Source organism: Thunnus maccoyii, chromosome 17 (genome assembly GCF_910596095.1).
Source record: "Thunnus maccoyii chromosome 17, fThuMac1.1, whole genome shotgun sequence".
NCBI lineage: Eukaryota > Metazoa > Chordata > Actinopteri > Scombriformes > Scombridae > Thunnus > Thunnus maccoyii.
Genome location: NC_056549.1, coordinates 12930811 through 12948094, shown reverse-complemented (window position 1 = coordinate 12948094; position 17284 = coordinate 12930811). Strand labels below are relative to the sequence as shown.

Below are 17284 nucleotides of genomic sequence, written 5' to 3'. Positions count from 1 at the left end.
TTCAGTTTGGGGGCAGCTCAGAGGCAGGCATGTCTGAGGTGGATGCTGGTACATACCTCAACTCATCCAGAGTGGCGCACTGATCACAAGGCCTTGGGACCAAGATAAATGTGTGTGTGTGTGTGTGTGTGTGGGGGGGGGGGGGGGGGTTACAAGGTTACAAGGGTAGCTGTAACCTTGCTAAAGCTAAGAGACACACCACGAGGGAGAAGGACAGTGCATTTTGCACACATGAATGATAACACTACTGAGAGAAAAACACATAAAATACACCAAGAACTAGGCTCACAGAAATCACCAGCCGTACAAACCCACTGCAGGAATGGGACCAAGATCATTTTGGCCAATTGTTCTTACTTTTCTTTTCACTATATTCCCTCCTTGTTCTTCAGTCTTTATTACCTGGTGAAACTCTTGTGTGAGAAATAAGAGCAATTCTGGCTTCATTGACATTTAAAATGTCAGAGTGGGTTACTGTGACTAGTGTCAAAATAAATGCAGCTAATGTGCTCATTAATCTTTAATTGCTTGGAGGGTCTCTGTTTTTGGCAGAGCTGAAATGTCAGACTAAACAGGTTACATAAGTCACATCATTCACTCTAGATTGTCTTTGGTGTATAAATTTATGTCAACACCTGAGCTGAACCAGTTTGTCATTATAGTGCAAAATATTTTCTAGCCAAAATCTGGGTCTTGAACTGTAGCCAGAGACCAAGGCACATCAACACATCCTTAACTGGAGTGAATTCTCTAATAGCGCAGTGCTATAAAAGGCTGCACTCAAGAAAAAGGCTCAGTATGGCCATGTTTTACTTTGCTAAAATATACATGCTAACTTTATCTATTTTGGCAAGGGAACTTCCTCACAGCATCTTACAACCCAGACATTGAATAGTGATCACACATCATAGTCACTTATTTTTGTTGTTTTATTTCTCTCTCTGTGCATTGTTTTAATGTCTCAGTGTGAGACTGGGTTTATTTCATAGACACAGAGAAGCACACATAACTCAGCTATTCTCCATGTAGTCAGAGTGTCCGCTAAGGCCAGGCAAGCAGAGGATACACCAAGTTCACGGGGCAGTTTTGTTTTGTTGATGTAGTTTCACCATTTTATAATTTCACTTGGATGTCTTGTATGTGCTTTGGACTAAATACATTTTCAATATTGCCTTTTAGCCAAAGCAAAGAAATCCAGCTACAAAGAGGACACTGTAATGCTATTCAAGCACCTGGCACAAAATAAAATTCATCACAGGTTAATTAAAGGTAGCATGAAGCCCTGCAAAGGAGGCTACATTTGTCTCAGGACAGACGTGGTCACTGACAATCTCCATCTTAATTACAGTTGCTGTTCCTGTGTGTTTGTTCGATGCAGGTTGTTTATTTTCAACTTGACAGGTTTCTTATATTAATAGCAAACATAACTTCTTCAAAGCTCTGTTGTTCTGCCAAAGTCCAAGACTAAACTTTGTGTTTATTAGAAACTGACTCTCTATTGTGATTTACAATTACTCTGCATAACTAACATTTATCCATCTGGGCAGGAGATGCAGTTCACAATATAATAGCACATAACCAATATTAGAGTTTCTTTAATGAAAATGTCATGTCTCTTCCCCTCTGCAGCATCATCTCTAAGAGAACCTGGGCAAAAAGAAGCAAACACAAAAAGTGTCACCTTCACTGTTAGAATTACATATTTAGAGGAGCCAGGCTCATCTTACTAATGGAAAGAAAAACTAATAGAAACGTGTTTCATTCCCATCCATTTTCTAATGACGCACCTGAAAGACTTTTTGTGTTGTGTGCCTAGATGAGTTCTCCAATTTCTGCATCACAGCAGAGTGACAGTCTCCATGTCCAGTCTCTCCAGTGAGTACAGGTTCAGCCATTATTTGTGATTTTCCACATCTTGCAAAAACAGCATCTGTGCCCCAGACATGTTATGCCACGATGACGAGGGAGGCTCATCAACAGGTTACTGCCACTTACAAGTTCTGCCTCGCTTCCTGTCTGCTAGAAATTAAGCCGTAAATTCTGGAAATATATTAAACTAAATTGACATGTGAACTAAAAAAACAAAAACAAACCTAATAGATCACTATGTGTCTATCCACCTCTAACCAAACACCCCCTCGCTACACTCGCCATACCTTTGCACCCACTCAGACTTTGCTCAGCCTCCTCAGCTGTGACATTTCTGTTTGGAAGGAAAATCCTGCTCAGCTTTTTGCAGCAACCTGCTACTTTCCGTGTGTGTAACCAGCCCAAAATATTCCCTGTCCTACTGACGTCCAGTTCAACCTTCCTGAGTGATGTATTTACAACACTGGGTCCAAATCCTCCTCACATCTTACCCCTGCCAAGGAAACTTTTTGCCTTCTGCGTCACAGCAGCCTGTTACTTCCACATACCGGTCCAACTCTAACAGTGTCTGTTCTAGCATATACAAGCTAACTCCTGTCTGCTCCCTGATATCACACTCCCATGATCGCCTGAAACGTATTTCCTCCAGTCTATGGCGTAAACAAGAAGATGACGTATAATGTGGTTTTCCGCTCTTGAAGACAACAAATTTGGCACGAGGTGTACCACAGGGATCTATTTTTGGTCCTCTTTAATATATTATTTTTTTATAATAGTTTTCTTTGTGTTTCAAATTTTCAAATTTTGTTTGCGACATGTTTAATGTAGATTTTTAATTTTATACAGATGCACCATGTTTGACTCAGCACCTATAAACAACAGGACATTCACTCAGCTCCAATAGGATTTAGTTGTGAGAACTTGGGCTGTCTTAATGTACATGAAAAGCTGAGTTAATGCTGTTCTCAAGAAACTAGGGCAAGCTCTTGCGTCAGAGGCAGATACAATTGATGACTGTGTTAATGCATGATAGTGCCTGCCAACATCATGCTAGTTGTCATTATTTTGTGCTACAGTTCAGCCAGCACACCATTTGCCTTTGGCTATATTTGTCCAAATGTTGACAGAGCATAAAACATGACTTTTTGAAAACCTTATTTGAGCCCAATTTTCCCTGGCAAAGTCAACTTACCATTTGATGTTTTCCAGCATCACCCCTACCAGGTGTTTGCTGTCCTCTACTGGTGGACACTGAAGCAGTTGAGTTAAATGTCTTGATTAAGGTTTGGATTGTCAGTCAATAACAGGAGAACAATACTAATTAATACTAATTTTTTTTTTTTAACATGTTCCTATGTTGGTGATTTAGTTTGTCCACCACACTAACCTACAGGCTGCTGACAAACTACTTGAAGTATTTTATCTGCATTTTACACACCAGCAAACTGGGCATGCAGAGCTCACTAGATCCAGTGTAATCATATGAACCATAGATTGGATGCTATATAATTACTATTGCGGCTTCAACTTATATTTCCACATTTAGACACCTCTTGGGTGAAGGAAGGCAAACAGTATTGTTACATTAAACACTAAAAATCTTATTTTAATCCAAATTCTATGATGATTTTTCTTCAATGAGGCATCATTGTAGCATTTACAGCAGGAAATCAGTGCTGCATGGATTTTGATAGCTCTAAAAACAGCACAGGAACCAACATATTCCTCAGTATTTGTAGTAATTTTGGACCACTAGGAATAAGGTACAGGACTATGCAGGATAAAACTGCTAGTTAGAAAACATGTAATGATTAAAAAAAACCCTTTGAAAACATGATTCATTTTTGTTTAATAAGCAGTAATGCACAGATTATATTAATTATAGCCTACAACAAGACCACAGAATTAACCCTGTCATGATATTAGTATGATATTGTGACAAAGTTTGATTATGTGTAAAACTACTCAAAACAGTTTCAGTGTTTACTGAATTGATATTCTATAAGCTGATTGTTTTCGGTTCATTTCTTGCTTCATATGATCTTTTCTTTCTCTTATGATTTCTACCAATGATCTCGCCTTCGGTGCTCCACATATCATGTGACGGGGGAGTGGTAGAAAATCAGGAAACACATCGCCGCTGCGAGTCTCAAGAAAAGGTAGAGTCCAAACTTTTACACAACTGAGCTGCAACATTTAGTAAGAATGAACAATACTAACACATTAGGATGGTTAACGCGGGTTTATTGACGTTGTTTCACATTTTAGGAACGAAGAAACTGAAAGATTTTGTTCTGCGAAAAACGAGAAAGGAGAATCTTCAAATTGTGCTGCGACTTTGTAACTTAATGACTTCTGCAAAGCGCTGCATGTTTGAGGAATAAATCTTATTTAAATCATCTTTAACTCTGATAAACATAAGTGGATCATACGTGAATAGTGATCCTTTACGCACTCCTACTGTTGTCATTGGAAAGCTCCTATGATTTCCGCATTGGGACAAAAACACACAAACAGTAGGCCTACACACACGGGAAAACAGTATAATTAATGCAAGAAGCATGGTTATAAATGTCTAATTTTGTTTTTAAGTAAAATCATGAATCATGATCAAAATTAACCCCGCCAATAGCAATGACAGTGTCGGATATAGCCTCAGATCGAGTTTCCTAACAGATGGTTATTTGCATACTGGTCATAGTTTCAGTCTTCTTATGTCAACAATACAGGAAGTCTGCATGACAGGGCTGTAGTGAACAGTCCTGTCACACACAGATAAGGCTACATGCAACAAATGAGCAAATGCTTGATTTAGAAAATGGATTATAAAGAATAACATGTGAAAGAGATTGAAACTGAAAGGCCATGTTCTACCATCTGCTGTAAATGACCATGTTGTAATAACTTGCCTGACCTGGAGTAGATGGCCAAAAGTATAAGGACACCCCTGTTTTCAGTGTATCCCCCTCTACTCCAGGATGTGTTCCAAGCAGAGTATTTTTGATATGTTTTAAAATATATCTAGAGGGGAATTTAAGTTCCAGTTAAGGGAAATCTTAATGCCACATTGTTCAATGATATAGACAAAAAGTGCTGTGTGGCAACAATTTTGGGAGGGCCCTTACCTGTTTCAACATGACAGTGCACCTCATTAATGCTCTTGTGGCTGAATGGGAACAAATCGTTGCAGCCGGTGTACAAAATCATGTGGAAAGCCTTCATAGAAAAGTTGAAGGTGTTTTAGCAGCATAGTCATGCTCATGATTGTGGAATAAAATGTTCAAAAATTACTTATGGGAATGTTCAGGTGTCCACATACTTTTGGCCAGAAAGTGAAGCTCAAAGACATGTCCACGGGATTCAAACTTGTGACTAACATGACTGTTATGGGGCTTCTAGTCTCAGCACAAGGCTAAGAAGGAAAAGAAACTACCACAGTAGATATTTTGGGTGTTTTACGGTTGAGAGGATTTGAAAGTAGGCTGAATATAGTTTTTATGCCAACATGAAATCAGGTTACTTGCTATAACTTTAATGCCAGCAGCACACTATTGACCATGTTTGTTATGTGTAGCAACTTTATTGCCTCTATTAAAGCTACCCCACATGGAAGTGTAGTCACTAAAAATGATCCAAAACAAAAGTTATTCTCTCAAATCACCAACACACTAAAATAACATCAGTAAGTAAGGTAATGACATCTCTGTTTGACTCATGAATGAATTAACAGACAGTGTTGTTGTTGTGTGTCCTCACAGATCTCCATCATGGCCTACCAGGCTGGGATTCAAGAGGAGCCCAGTGTTCTGGTTAACAACATCAGCTCCAACATCCAAAAGCTGACACTGCTGAGTAATGCCCACACACACACACACACACACACACACACACACACACACACACACACACACACACATACAGAAGTCATCCTCATCATCTGCAACAGTCAGATAACATCTGTAGTGACAGTTTATTGCCTCCAGTGTGTGAATGGAGTAAATAAACAATATCTTCTTCCCTCTTTTCCTCCTCAGTCTCTGAGCTGCAGAGGGCAGTGTCTCTGTTGGGAACGGAGCAGGACAGCAGCCAGCTACGACACTCGCTGTGAGTTAAGTGGACTTGATTATGACATGCGCTTACATAATTAATCTATTATGATGAGCATCTTTTATAGATGATTAGTGCAGATGCTGGTACAAAACAAATCAACTTTTCAACCATGCCTGTCATACAGTAGGCAAGTTATAAACCATTAAAACCCATACTGTATCAATACAGATACAGCTTTTTAAACCTGATATCAATCATTTTCACTGCAAGTAGCCTCTCTGCTACTTCTCCTCTCAGTGATCTGACTGTCATAAAGTCTATAAAGTCTTTTTGTGCTCAAACAGAATGAATTCTGCGTGTCTGACATATTTTTGTCTTTGGTCACCAGACAACAGAAACAACAGCAAGGCAACCAGCTAGCTAAGGAGACTGACCGACTAATCAAGGCTTTCAGTGCACTTCCTGTCGGCGCAGATCAGGTACTGAACTCTACAGTAACTTTGTTGTACACTATTGTTTAAAGCCACCAGACTGAATAAAAGTTGCAGACAATTAGCTCCAGCTCTAACTCTTGTGGCCTCTCTGTTGATATTTGTTTTTTTACATGTCTTTCAGCGACAGAGAAAGATACAGAAAGAGCGTCTGTTGAATGACTTCTCCGCCGCCCTGAACAGCTTCCAGAAGACGCAACGCCAGGCAGCCGACAAAGAGAGAGAGTTTGTGGCCCGAGTCAGAGCCAGCTCCAGGGTGTCGGTGAGTAACCTGCTGTAACATGTCACAAGAACAGTTAAGGTTGAGCAGAGCGATATCATACAAAGGTCACCACACCCATGCAAGAAAACCGGTGAACTTCCTAAACAAAAAATGTGTTTTTATGCACTTTAGTAATATCAAGAGCTTGATCAGTGGGGACAGACATGAATTTAAATGTAAGACCCTGGCAAAGAAAGTTGATAATGTAGACATACAACCCCCAGCTGGGTGCATGCCCAAGACAAAAGCAGCATACAAAGGACAAGGAGAGGTAGTCTGCAATTGTAAAATACCCTAAAATTTAATGATGCAATGTTTCGATCATCAAGGTCTTCATCGGGCCGTGTGAACAAAAAGCAGACTGCATATACAGACAAAAAAAAATACAGCTCCACCTACAGTTAGAGGATTACATGATATAAAATAACACAAATGTAAGACCCATTATCATTAACTACTGAGAAAATATTTGGATTTTCGTAAATATGTAAGAGGCAAGATCATTTCCTTCTTAGCAACATCTCCCACTGCTGTCAGCCAATTCTATAAAAGAGCTTAATATTAGTAAAAAGTAATTGCAACACATAAATGTCTTGTAGGCTACATTTCTACCCTTATTATTCTCAATTTATAGTTATTATTCATAATAATTTAACCTCTATGTCCATGTCCTTGATGGAGCATATCGGACTCTTGGGACTGCAAACATTTGAGAATTAGCTTTATATACTTCCCCAGATATCTGCTGCCTCATGTATCTAAACTATACAGTATTATACTGTATAATCTTAGAATTTCTACCATCAGACACTGTCTTCTTTTGGATTTAAAATCCTATTTTTATCTGAATTCTGAAAGCAATTTTCAAAAACAAAAAATCAAATTAAAATCCTTTTAATTTTAAAAAGTCTGTATTCCACTGCAGTATACTTGCAATTTATAAATATATAATTTAAACAGTATGTCAAGAAAGGTGCTGTTGAGCTTTTATTTGTTGTTGTTTTTTAAATTTGTAATACAATGGATGTCAGTAGTCTGGAATTTGTTGTCAAATTTAGTTGAACTGAGAGTTTACATGAGAAGCTTCACAAGATGTAGTTCTCACATTACTGTGCCAGACATTTAGACACTGACTCCTTTGGGAGAGCCTGCCTGCCTGCTTGCTTGGCAACTTTGTTCCCTTGTCGCTTATCTCAGTGCACAGAAAAGTACCTGTATCTGCTGTGTTCACACTGATAAGCAGGAACAATTCTTTACTGCTTTGACTGGTTGGTAATTCTTGGCTGGGACAAAAATCTGTTTGCCCTATAATGTCACCATACATGAGGTTTTTGACAATTAACTTTACTGCCGATACTGACTCTAATTATATTTAATGAGATATTACGGTAATGTATGTATTCATAAACCTCTGAATTCACTTTAACAGGGAGGCCAGCCGGAGGATAGTTTTGGAAATGTTCCTCCTTCGCCAAGGTAGGTCTTACATTTCTGTTTATTATTATACTTTCTTTTCTTTTAATATTATCATCATTATTATTGTGTCTACATTTGTTTCTGCAGTGACTCCCAGATGCAGGCTCAGGCTGAGGCCATCACTGAAGAAGACCTGAGGCTAATCCAGGAGAGGGAGTCGTCCATCAGGCAGTTGGAGGTACAAAAAAGAACCAAATGTCTACACCAGTGTTGCCAGTAATATATAATGTATATAGTGAAGTCAGAAGCATACATTAATCACTTTTCTTTATGTTTATTAATTCAGTCTGACATCACAGATATCAACGACATCTTCAAGGACCTGGGGATGATGGTCCATGAGCAGGGAGACATGATAGGTAAACTCCTGTCACTAACATGTAGATGTTCCTTTATTAATGCAGCTGCTTACAACTGAGACATCACTTACTGATAACAGGAATGTGGGCAGGGTCAACTCAGTATATGCCACATTTTAACCCAGAACCTGCCTAGAAAATAGCAGCGATTATTAATGTAGGTACAGGGACATTCTAGATGTTCACAAAGTGGGTTATGAAAAGATACAGTATATTAATTCCTGAATACCTCAAAGTCACAATGAAACAGCATTTTTAAGGCATCTTGCCTGTTGAAACAAAATATCTGGGCAGGACATAATCCAGTGGCATATAATTTAGGGAGAAGAAAGACGTGCAAGGATAAAATTGCTAAAAGAATTGTGGTTCTCTTATTGGAGATAATTCATATTTATGCATTTATACAATGAAAAACTTTTCAAGTGCATTTTCTAGCTATATTGTCAGTTAGTTAGTTGCCTCCTGTTAATCTCTGCAACAAATACTGCACCTGTTCTTTGTGAGCTACATTTTTTATTGCAGTCTACTTTGTTCATATAATTATATACAAATTTGCCTAAAAAAGGTCTTTATTATCTATACAACATATGACAGCCCCTATTCTTCAATAGATGCAGAAAGAAAAAAACTTTAACAGGAAAAAAAGGAGAATCAGCATAAAGAACTGATTGACAAATTCTAAATAAACTAAACTAAAACTAGTTTATTAAACTAAATAAAGTTACTTTAATCAAGCAATTCTGTACATACCCAGTCTATCTACTTATCTAATGACCGAGCAAATACAATTGTGTAGATTTGTCTCTTCTGCCCACCAGTTGCTTGTAAAACTAAAAGTGTGTGTGTTTTCTGTATGTGCTCTGTAGACAGTATAGAAGCCAACGTGGAGACCGCAGATGTGAATGTCCAGAGGGGCACACAGCAGCTGGCACGTGCTGCAGACTACCAGGTAAAACACAACTGGACAGACAAGAGGATGGACAAAAGAGAGGACAGACAGATACACAAAGAAGGGATTAAAAGAAAGGAACAGCAGGAGGGGAGAGGAGTTCAAAGAATAAATGTTATAGAAGTTAGCTCGTAGCTGGTGAACCGGTGGAGGAGTCTTAACAAGATTGGTTGCTCGAGGCGTCTCTGACGTGGCAGTATGTGTGCATATATGACCCTTCGACCTCCTTCACAAGGACTTGCTTGTGTAACCAAGTTTTTAGTCAGTTTGCTAAAGTAAATAAGAGTTGGAGACAGAGGTGTTAAGGAGAAATATAAAAGAAAAAGCCTAATCACAAGTTGTGAGTCATTTCAAACCATTAACTAGTCTGAGAGGAATAAACTGATTATATTTTTTACTTATTTATGACTTGAACAACCACTTTGTGCTTCCCCCCACCCCCAAGCGGAGCTCCCGTAAGAAGATATGCATCCTGATGGTAGTGTTGGCCATAGCTGCTGTTGTTATAGGACTCATCATCTGGGGCGCTGTCAAATAATGAAGACTCTTCCTCTCCTCCTCTTCTCCTGTTGAGTCATCAGCCTGGACAACGGATGTCCTCCTTTGCCTCATTGAAACTGTCTGTCTGTCTTTGATTTGATTATATTTTTAAAATACTGTCGTCTTTTATCGAAATGACTGCACAGCCTTCACTGTGAAACTAAACCAGTTCTGGTAGCTTGATTGTGATTATCAGTTTTAATTGAATGATTTGTGTGTGATTTAGGCGTGATTTACGAAGACAGGAAAAGTTTTAGTCCTCATCTGATTGTCAGAGGGAAGTGTAATCATAGGTGGAGCTTGCTGTATTCATTGGCAGCCATGTTGGCTCCTACAACTGTTGCTGAGTAACCGTTGCCACTGCCCTATCAATGTTTAGATGCTCACTGACTAATGAAGCAGTAACTTCCTCTAGACAAGTATGGATGGGTTAGTAAGGCAGTGCTCTATGTGACGGTGCTTTTTTTTATCATGTATCTCCTGTACTTTAAGTTATAATTCATTAAAATGATTAGTTAATTTCTATTCAAATTTATGTAGTCGTATTACAATCACTAATCAAGACATGACCATCCTAAATCTGTGGTTATGACAGTATATCACACTCCACTATCAGCCAATCATTCCAGATAAGACTTTTTGTTAAATAGCTGTTGTTTCCTTTGACTACACAAATTGTTTTTAACTATGTAGCCCAGAAGACTGGAAGTCAAGAATGTTTCCTTTTTATGATTACTTTATTCATTAAATTAAATATCACATTTCAGATGAGTACACACACATAATGTAAGTATAACATGTAAATAGGACAGGCCAGGTGAAGTTATAGTTGTTTTTTATGGATCGTTTTAACCTGCTTTGGTGTGCTGTACTTAAAGGCCCTGCATGCCCACACTGGTGTATCCATGTTCTGGTTGATTAGACCTCTAATTAGCCAACCTAAGTGAAAACACCTGTGTGGGTTTACCATTTGCGTGGACTTTACCCATAGAAAAGTACTGACAGTCAGCTGTCACTCTTTTCTGCACCTGAGAAACTACTTTTTCTATATTCTTGATATGAAGAAACCAAAATTTTTACACATCCAAAGTGCAGTTAGTTAAAGCAAACACTAAATTGTTTGCCTCTACTATTATACTCAAATGTAAAACTATGATTACATGTATATTTTTAATAAAAAGATTTAGCTGCCTATTGTGTGCTGAATAAATTACCTGAATGTACTGACGATGAAGTGAGAAGAGTACTTTTTACTGAAAACACACATTCCCTAATGGCGTGATTACAGTATCCTACAGTAAAAATACTGGGTGTTAACTTTATATTTATTTAAATAATTTGACATTAGACTGTTTTACAGTTTGAACTAGTACAACATATTACCAACAGTGCTAGATTGTTAATTCAATAGTTAGTTTAACATTCAAAGTTAAATGAAAAACAGGCAGTGGACACGTCACATTACATATCATTTGGTGCTTATTTATTTAGGTGCAAGTCACTCTAGAAAACAAAGTTTAAATGTATCTACAGAGAGTTTTATCAACATGATAGCTCCACTGTGAAAGCATTAGTCTCTTTATGGAGGGAATCTGAAGAACTTTATGTGACACTTGTCTTTGTTTGATTGGAAATACTCAGGTAATATAGGTAGAGCTACTTTTAATTTTAAACCGAGATGGATATTCTGTGTAAATAACAGTAACTTTTTACCATTTTTGAAGGTCAATCTGATGTGATGCACAATAGAAAATACTGGTAGGATTCAGATCCAGGTCTGAAGTTAGTCGCTTTAGTCAAACTCATGGACATAAAGGATCTATGCATTAAATAGACAGTACGTAAGTGCTGTACTTGCACTTTACATGAGTATTTCCACAATATGCTGCTTTATACTTTTACTCCACTACATTATATATTATTATAAACACAAAATTTTCTTTTCAGCCCTCTACATTTATTTGACAGCTTTAGTTACAAGTTACATAGAAGATTTCACAATGTGTGCTCTTATAAAATATGATGAATTCCTACAGCATTGATCAAAATACCAAACTGTAAACTGGTGCTTAAAATTAGCACAACCTCAACTAAAATACTGCTTACATGTTAATACATCACAAATAATAATCCTACTATGATGCATTGTATATATGATGATTTAACACTAAAGGACATAAGTTCTTTTGCCTTTAATATTTAAGTACACTATTGGTATGAGTATTTTAAAATTGTGGTATTGGTATTTTTACTTAAGGATCTTAATAATTCTTCTAACTGCTTTTTGGCTGTGTGTCTTTTAAGCATCTCTGTGCCTTCCCTGGGACAACACATATATCAATATATGTCAAAATGTCAATATATATCAACAAGGCCATTGAGGACACTGAGGCCATGTCTTCTGGAGATTTAGAAACCAATAATGTACAATTTAAAAATTGCACATGGTGGGTATAGCATAGGCTGATTCTGGTATTTTTGGACTAAATATATTCAAAATTGACTCTTTTAGGCGAAAAGATGAACAAATAAAGGACTCACTATTTCTCCAACAGAGTTTTATTCCTGTGTGTGAGAGGCAATGTGGAGAAAGCTGTGAAAACTGGATCCAGAAGTTTTCAAGTTGGAAAATTCCAATTTATGTAACAGATCAATAATTTTACTGGGCAATCTGCTGTTTAAGTCAAACACAACACAGTGGTAGCAAAGGGGGTACAGATAGGTTAACCAAACAGCTACTGTTCCTTGTAATCCAACTTTTCACCTTATTCTATTTAGTGTTAGTTTGCAGATCAAAACCCTGTTAGAATCACAGTTGTTGCATGCTTTCAGTCGGGGATTAGTGAAATGAGTGAATGTCATGCAAAATAAAGAGCATACAGACCAAAGGAGGACTGAAACATATCAGCTTGTCTGTGCATTGCCTCAAATCAATGGATCTGTTGTCTTGTCCTCTTTGGACTATTTGTTTTGCAGCATGTGATGATGAAAGTCACATGGAACATACATGATTGTGAGTTTCAGGTTCACAAAAAGGTCCAGACTTGGCGTTATCTTTGTTTATTGAACTCTGGGGGGCCACAAATCTGCACCCCTCTTTCACTATAGATGATGTGAACCAAACAGGACAATAATGGGATCTTGTTGTTTACCTTTTGATATTTGCTTTGAAATTTAAATCCAATGAGCTCTTGGCAGAGCATTCAACTTAAATTGTTTGCTGATGAGGTTAGGCATGAAAGCCCTCCATGTCAATGATTGAATCACGGTGAAAGTCTGCTTCGTGAATTGACTGATTGCTTTTTTATGCTGTCATGCTCGTTCAACCTCACACTGTCTGTCTCTCTTCGATTTTATGTGTGTGTGTGTTTGTGTGTATATGGGGGAGAGAGACTTTCTGTTTTTGGAGTATTTGAAGCTCTATGTACACACTTTCTTATCTTTCTGTCATTGAACTACGTGTCACTTGGACTAAGATCTGTGTTTGCTTGTGTTGGTCAGAACATGTATGTGAACAGAGTACATAAGCCTTTTGTCTATGTAACGACTCTCAGTCCAGAGTAGACACTCTTGACTTCATCCCTCTCTGCAGTCCCAGCTCCTCAGTCATGCTGCGTCCGACTGTCCTCAGCCTCGTCTTGGCATGTGCAGTGTCTTTCAGCAGCTCTGCCGTAGTCATAGAAAATGGCATGCCCATCCTGTGGGCTCATACAGCCGGCCAACTGACTGATCTGCCAATACAGAATGGCATCTTGACTCCCGAACCCTGGCACTACCTTCACCGCATGAGTCTATACCGCCTGATGATAGCTGCTACAGACCCATTTATGGGATCCATGGGGACAAATGCCACAGACAGTCCTATGTGGGGACTGCCACTGCAGCTTGGATGGACGCTAACTTCAGGTGAAATGAAAATTATGATCTTTTTTTTTTTTTAAATCAACATTTTTTTAATCAAGTGAAAAAGTTTACAATTTAATTAATAAAAGGATAATCATTCAGGTAAACAATATCAGCACATTCAAATCAAATTTAATACATATGAAATACATATGAAGAAGATAAAATGAATATATTACAAAAGACATATACACAACTATAAACATGTTCAGTCAGAGGTTTCAGGGAAAAAAGCTCCATAATGTTTCAAAGTCTTATTACTTTTACTTTTATATACTTTTTTGTTGTTTAATAAACTGAATGTAGAGAATTCAGTTCTAGGAGTAAAGTTGAGATCTTAGGGTAGTGATTTAGAAAATTTCTGTTTGTGAATAAAAAAAAAAACTTTGCATATAGAATAATGAAATTTATCAGATATTCAAGAGTACCATCATCTGGTTTATCATAGTGACAAATAATATCTTTAAGATTAAGAAACTAGACAGCGTTAGCAGCTTCAAAAAAGTGAGACTCTAGATCTGTCCAACATTTTTGAGATATTTCACAATCAAAAAATAGGCGAGAAAATGTTTCTATATTATGTTTACCAAATGTGCAAGAACTATCAATGTCTGTAAAGCAATAAAACAATTAGTATGGTATATTTTATACAAAATTTTGAGACATACATATAGCCTTGTTTGAAGAGCCAAGCCCTTCTCCAGCTTATGTTCTCAATTTGAGACCTTGAAGAAACTTGCCTCTAGGTACAGTTTTATTCTTTCTTTGAAAAGTTTGGCAGATATGCTTATTGTTACACTTCATATCTGTTAGCTCAATTCCATCCCACATCAGTAAAGGCTGTTTTATATTATTATCACCAAGTTGCTTTTCACAAGTTGAATTAATCCATTTGGAATAGCGTCAGTCAAAGAATTAAATTCTCTGAAAGGAATTGGAAAACTGTGCACAGACATAAACTGTTAATAGGACAGAATACTGCCAAATTCATCAAAAAGACTGAGAATATGAATTATATCTCTTTGGAACCTTTTAGGAAAGAATAAGGATTTGTCTCTAATAAGTATGTTTCAGTTGTTCCGGAGGATACAAGCCCGCAGATACATCAAACGCTCAGCAATGACCTTTGACCTATAGAATAAACGAATAACCATTTTTTATTGATTCCTTGATTCATTAAAACATACTCATCACATTGTAGCCCCAAACTCAGTGGACATAACACCATAGCTACCTAAGAATCCAGACAGAAGCTGATGATGTTATGTATGATGTGTTGTTTCTGTAGGGCGTCTCGCTGACCCAACCGGTGCTACAACCTGCGGTCTGCAAACAGGAGATACTATGTGTATTTCTCCTCAGAGCTGGTGGGGCTGTAAGTATACCAGGCACACACATGCACACACAGACCACTAAACGCTAAAAAAAACAACAAAAAAACACCTCTGTCTTCCTCCAGGTGTGAACTACTTTGCCTCTGTACTGCCCTTCCTGTCTGCTGCACAGCAGGGCTTCATGGGAGCAGGAGTTCAGGTACGTGTGCAGCAGGAGACCTCAAACTGACAGTGAGATAGTTGGAGAAAAAAAAAAGAGTAAAAGCTGCACTCGTGGAATACATTTGGATGCTATTGTTTTAATCTGTAACCTGCAAACAGTTGTGGTTCTGATGATGATGGACAATTGTGTTATTATTAGGTCCAGATGCAGGCCCCTGCAGGCGCAGAGGACTTTTGTACCACCTATGCTGACTGTGCAGCTCGCTACCCTGACGCCATGGCTAAGTGGGATGCCTTTTTTACGGTACATCGAATGCACACACACACGCACACACAAATCTACATATGGCTTACTGGTTTTGATATACGTTAGAAATACATTAGTGAACACTGTGTCATGTATTAACCATTTTGAATTCAAACACACATACAGAAAATACAGTTTTTAAAGGGGCACTGCACTGATTTTACACATTAATGTGAGTTCACTGGTCATTGGGAGAACTACTGAACCAGTGCAAACTGTTGTATAATGTGTGTTTAAAGGGTCTCAAGACTGCTGCTGAGTCTCCTCTGCCTGAAAATGAGAAGAAGGACTCTATCCTCGGTCTCTACTGGGAGGCCCAAATGACTTCAACTTATGCCTCTGCAGCATGCAATGCCAAGTAATCTATCTATCTATCTATCTATCTTAGAGCAATAGTCAGTGGACATTTTTGACATGCTGAGTGTTAGATGAGAAGATCCATGCCAGTATCGTTCTTCTCTTCTAAGTGTTCCCAGTGTCCAAGTATTCTTTTAACTTTTCTCATCTCTGTCTCCCTCCCCTGTCCTCTCCTCTCTCTCAGGCAGAGCTACTATTCCTCTCCTGAGGTGTCCTTCGCTAAGAGCTGGCTGAACTCAGCAGAGTACGTATCGGCGGCACACTTCCAGTCCAATTTGGAAAAATCTGTGATGTTCATACTCCCTCTGCCAGGCCGAGTTTTACAGGTACATACCCACAACTCCATCCATTCGTTAATTTCTATCACATCTTAAAACCTTTGTATTTATCTAATTATTGTCCTGTCTGCCTTATCTTTGCCTACAGGAGGGCGACATTGCACCTAACATTGCTGATATGAGTCAGGATGAGAACCACACACTGTCTGTCTTCTCCTGGATGAACAGTATGAACAATATACTGGGTAGGGAAGACACACATACACACACATACTATGATATAGCTTTTTTTTAAATTGAATGACCAAGCCTTTAAGGATGATCATTATCCTGTGTCATCTACCAGGTGGAACATTGGTGCGTCTGTGGCGCAAATCCATGTGTTCAGTGACCACAAGAGAGAAAGGCCGGGAGATGTTGGAGCAGCTCCTACTGAATCCCAGCTTCGCCACAAGCACTTTCCTGTCCATCGTCACTGGAATGTCTACCAGCTGCTGAGAAAGACACACGGAGAGAAATGGCAACTCCAGTCATGTAATAGTATTCTCATCTGAAAGTTGAAGACATATGCTTTTTACAGTAAGGATTACTTTTGAATTACCCACAGGGAGGTTTCACTAAGAGAAGACTCTTGTAATACAAATAGACATAAGTAACATTTCCTTTCCATAAAAGTAGTTCAAGTACTGAAAGTAAGTCCTGTCATTGTTGGGAGATCAACAGGCACTCCTACTCATTTTATTGCATTAAAATAAATAAAGTTACAGTAAAGCAAATGACAAACACAAAACACTGGAATCTCTTGTTTGAACTCTTGTTTGAATTCACACACACAATTTTTTTTTTTTTGCAGAGAACATCTTATTTGAGGACATATAGATTTTATCTCAGGACTACAATATATTTCAATGTGAGCAGGTTCAAAGGTCAGACTGCTGCTCTCAGAT

The 17284-nt window shown here is 38.2% G+C and overlaps 2 protein-coding genes across 2 annotated transcripts; both read left to right on the top strand.

Moving 5' to 3' along the window:
- The first annotated feature begins 2666 nt into the window (after positions 1–2666).
- Positions 2667–11223, top strand: stx7l (syntaxin 7-like). The gene is made up of 10 exons (XM_042390609.1): positions 2667–4028; positions 5628–5721; positions 5904–5973; positions 6308–6398; positions 6535–6672; positions 8102–8148; positions 8236–8326; positions 8435–8507; positions 9374–9456; positions 9902–11223. The coding sequence occupies exons 1-10, from the start codon at positions 3939–3941 to the stop codon at positions 9992–9994; spliced, it is 870 nt and encodes a 289-aa protein (XP_042246543.1). The 5' UTR covers positions 2667–3938; the 3' UTR covers positions 9995–11223.
- Positions 11224–13604: 2381 nt separating this feature from the next.
- Positions 13605–17103, top strand: LOC121882706 (protein LEG1 homolog). Its single transcript, XM_042391123.1, has 8 exons — positions 13605–13902; positions 15188–15274; positions 15359–15438; positions 15601–15699; positions 15942–16060; positions 16244–16385; positions 16486–16582; positions 16684–17103. The coding sequence occupies exons 1-8, from the start codon at positions 13605–13607 to the stop codon at positions 16833–16835; spliced, it is 1074 nt and encodes a 357-aa protein (XP_042247057.1). The 3' UTR covers positions 16836–17103.
- The last annotated feature ends 181 nt before the right edge of the window (positions 17104–17284 follow it).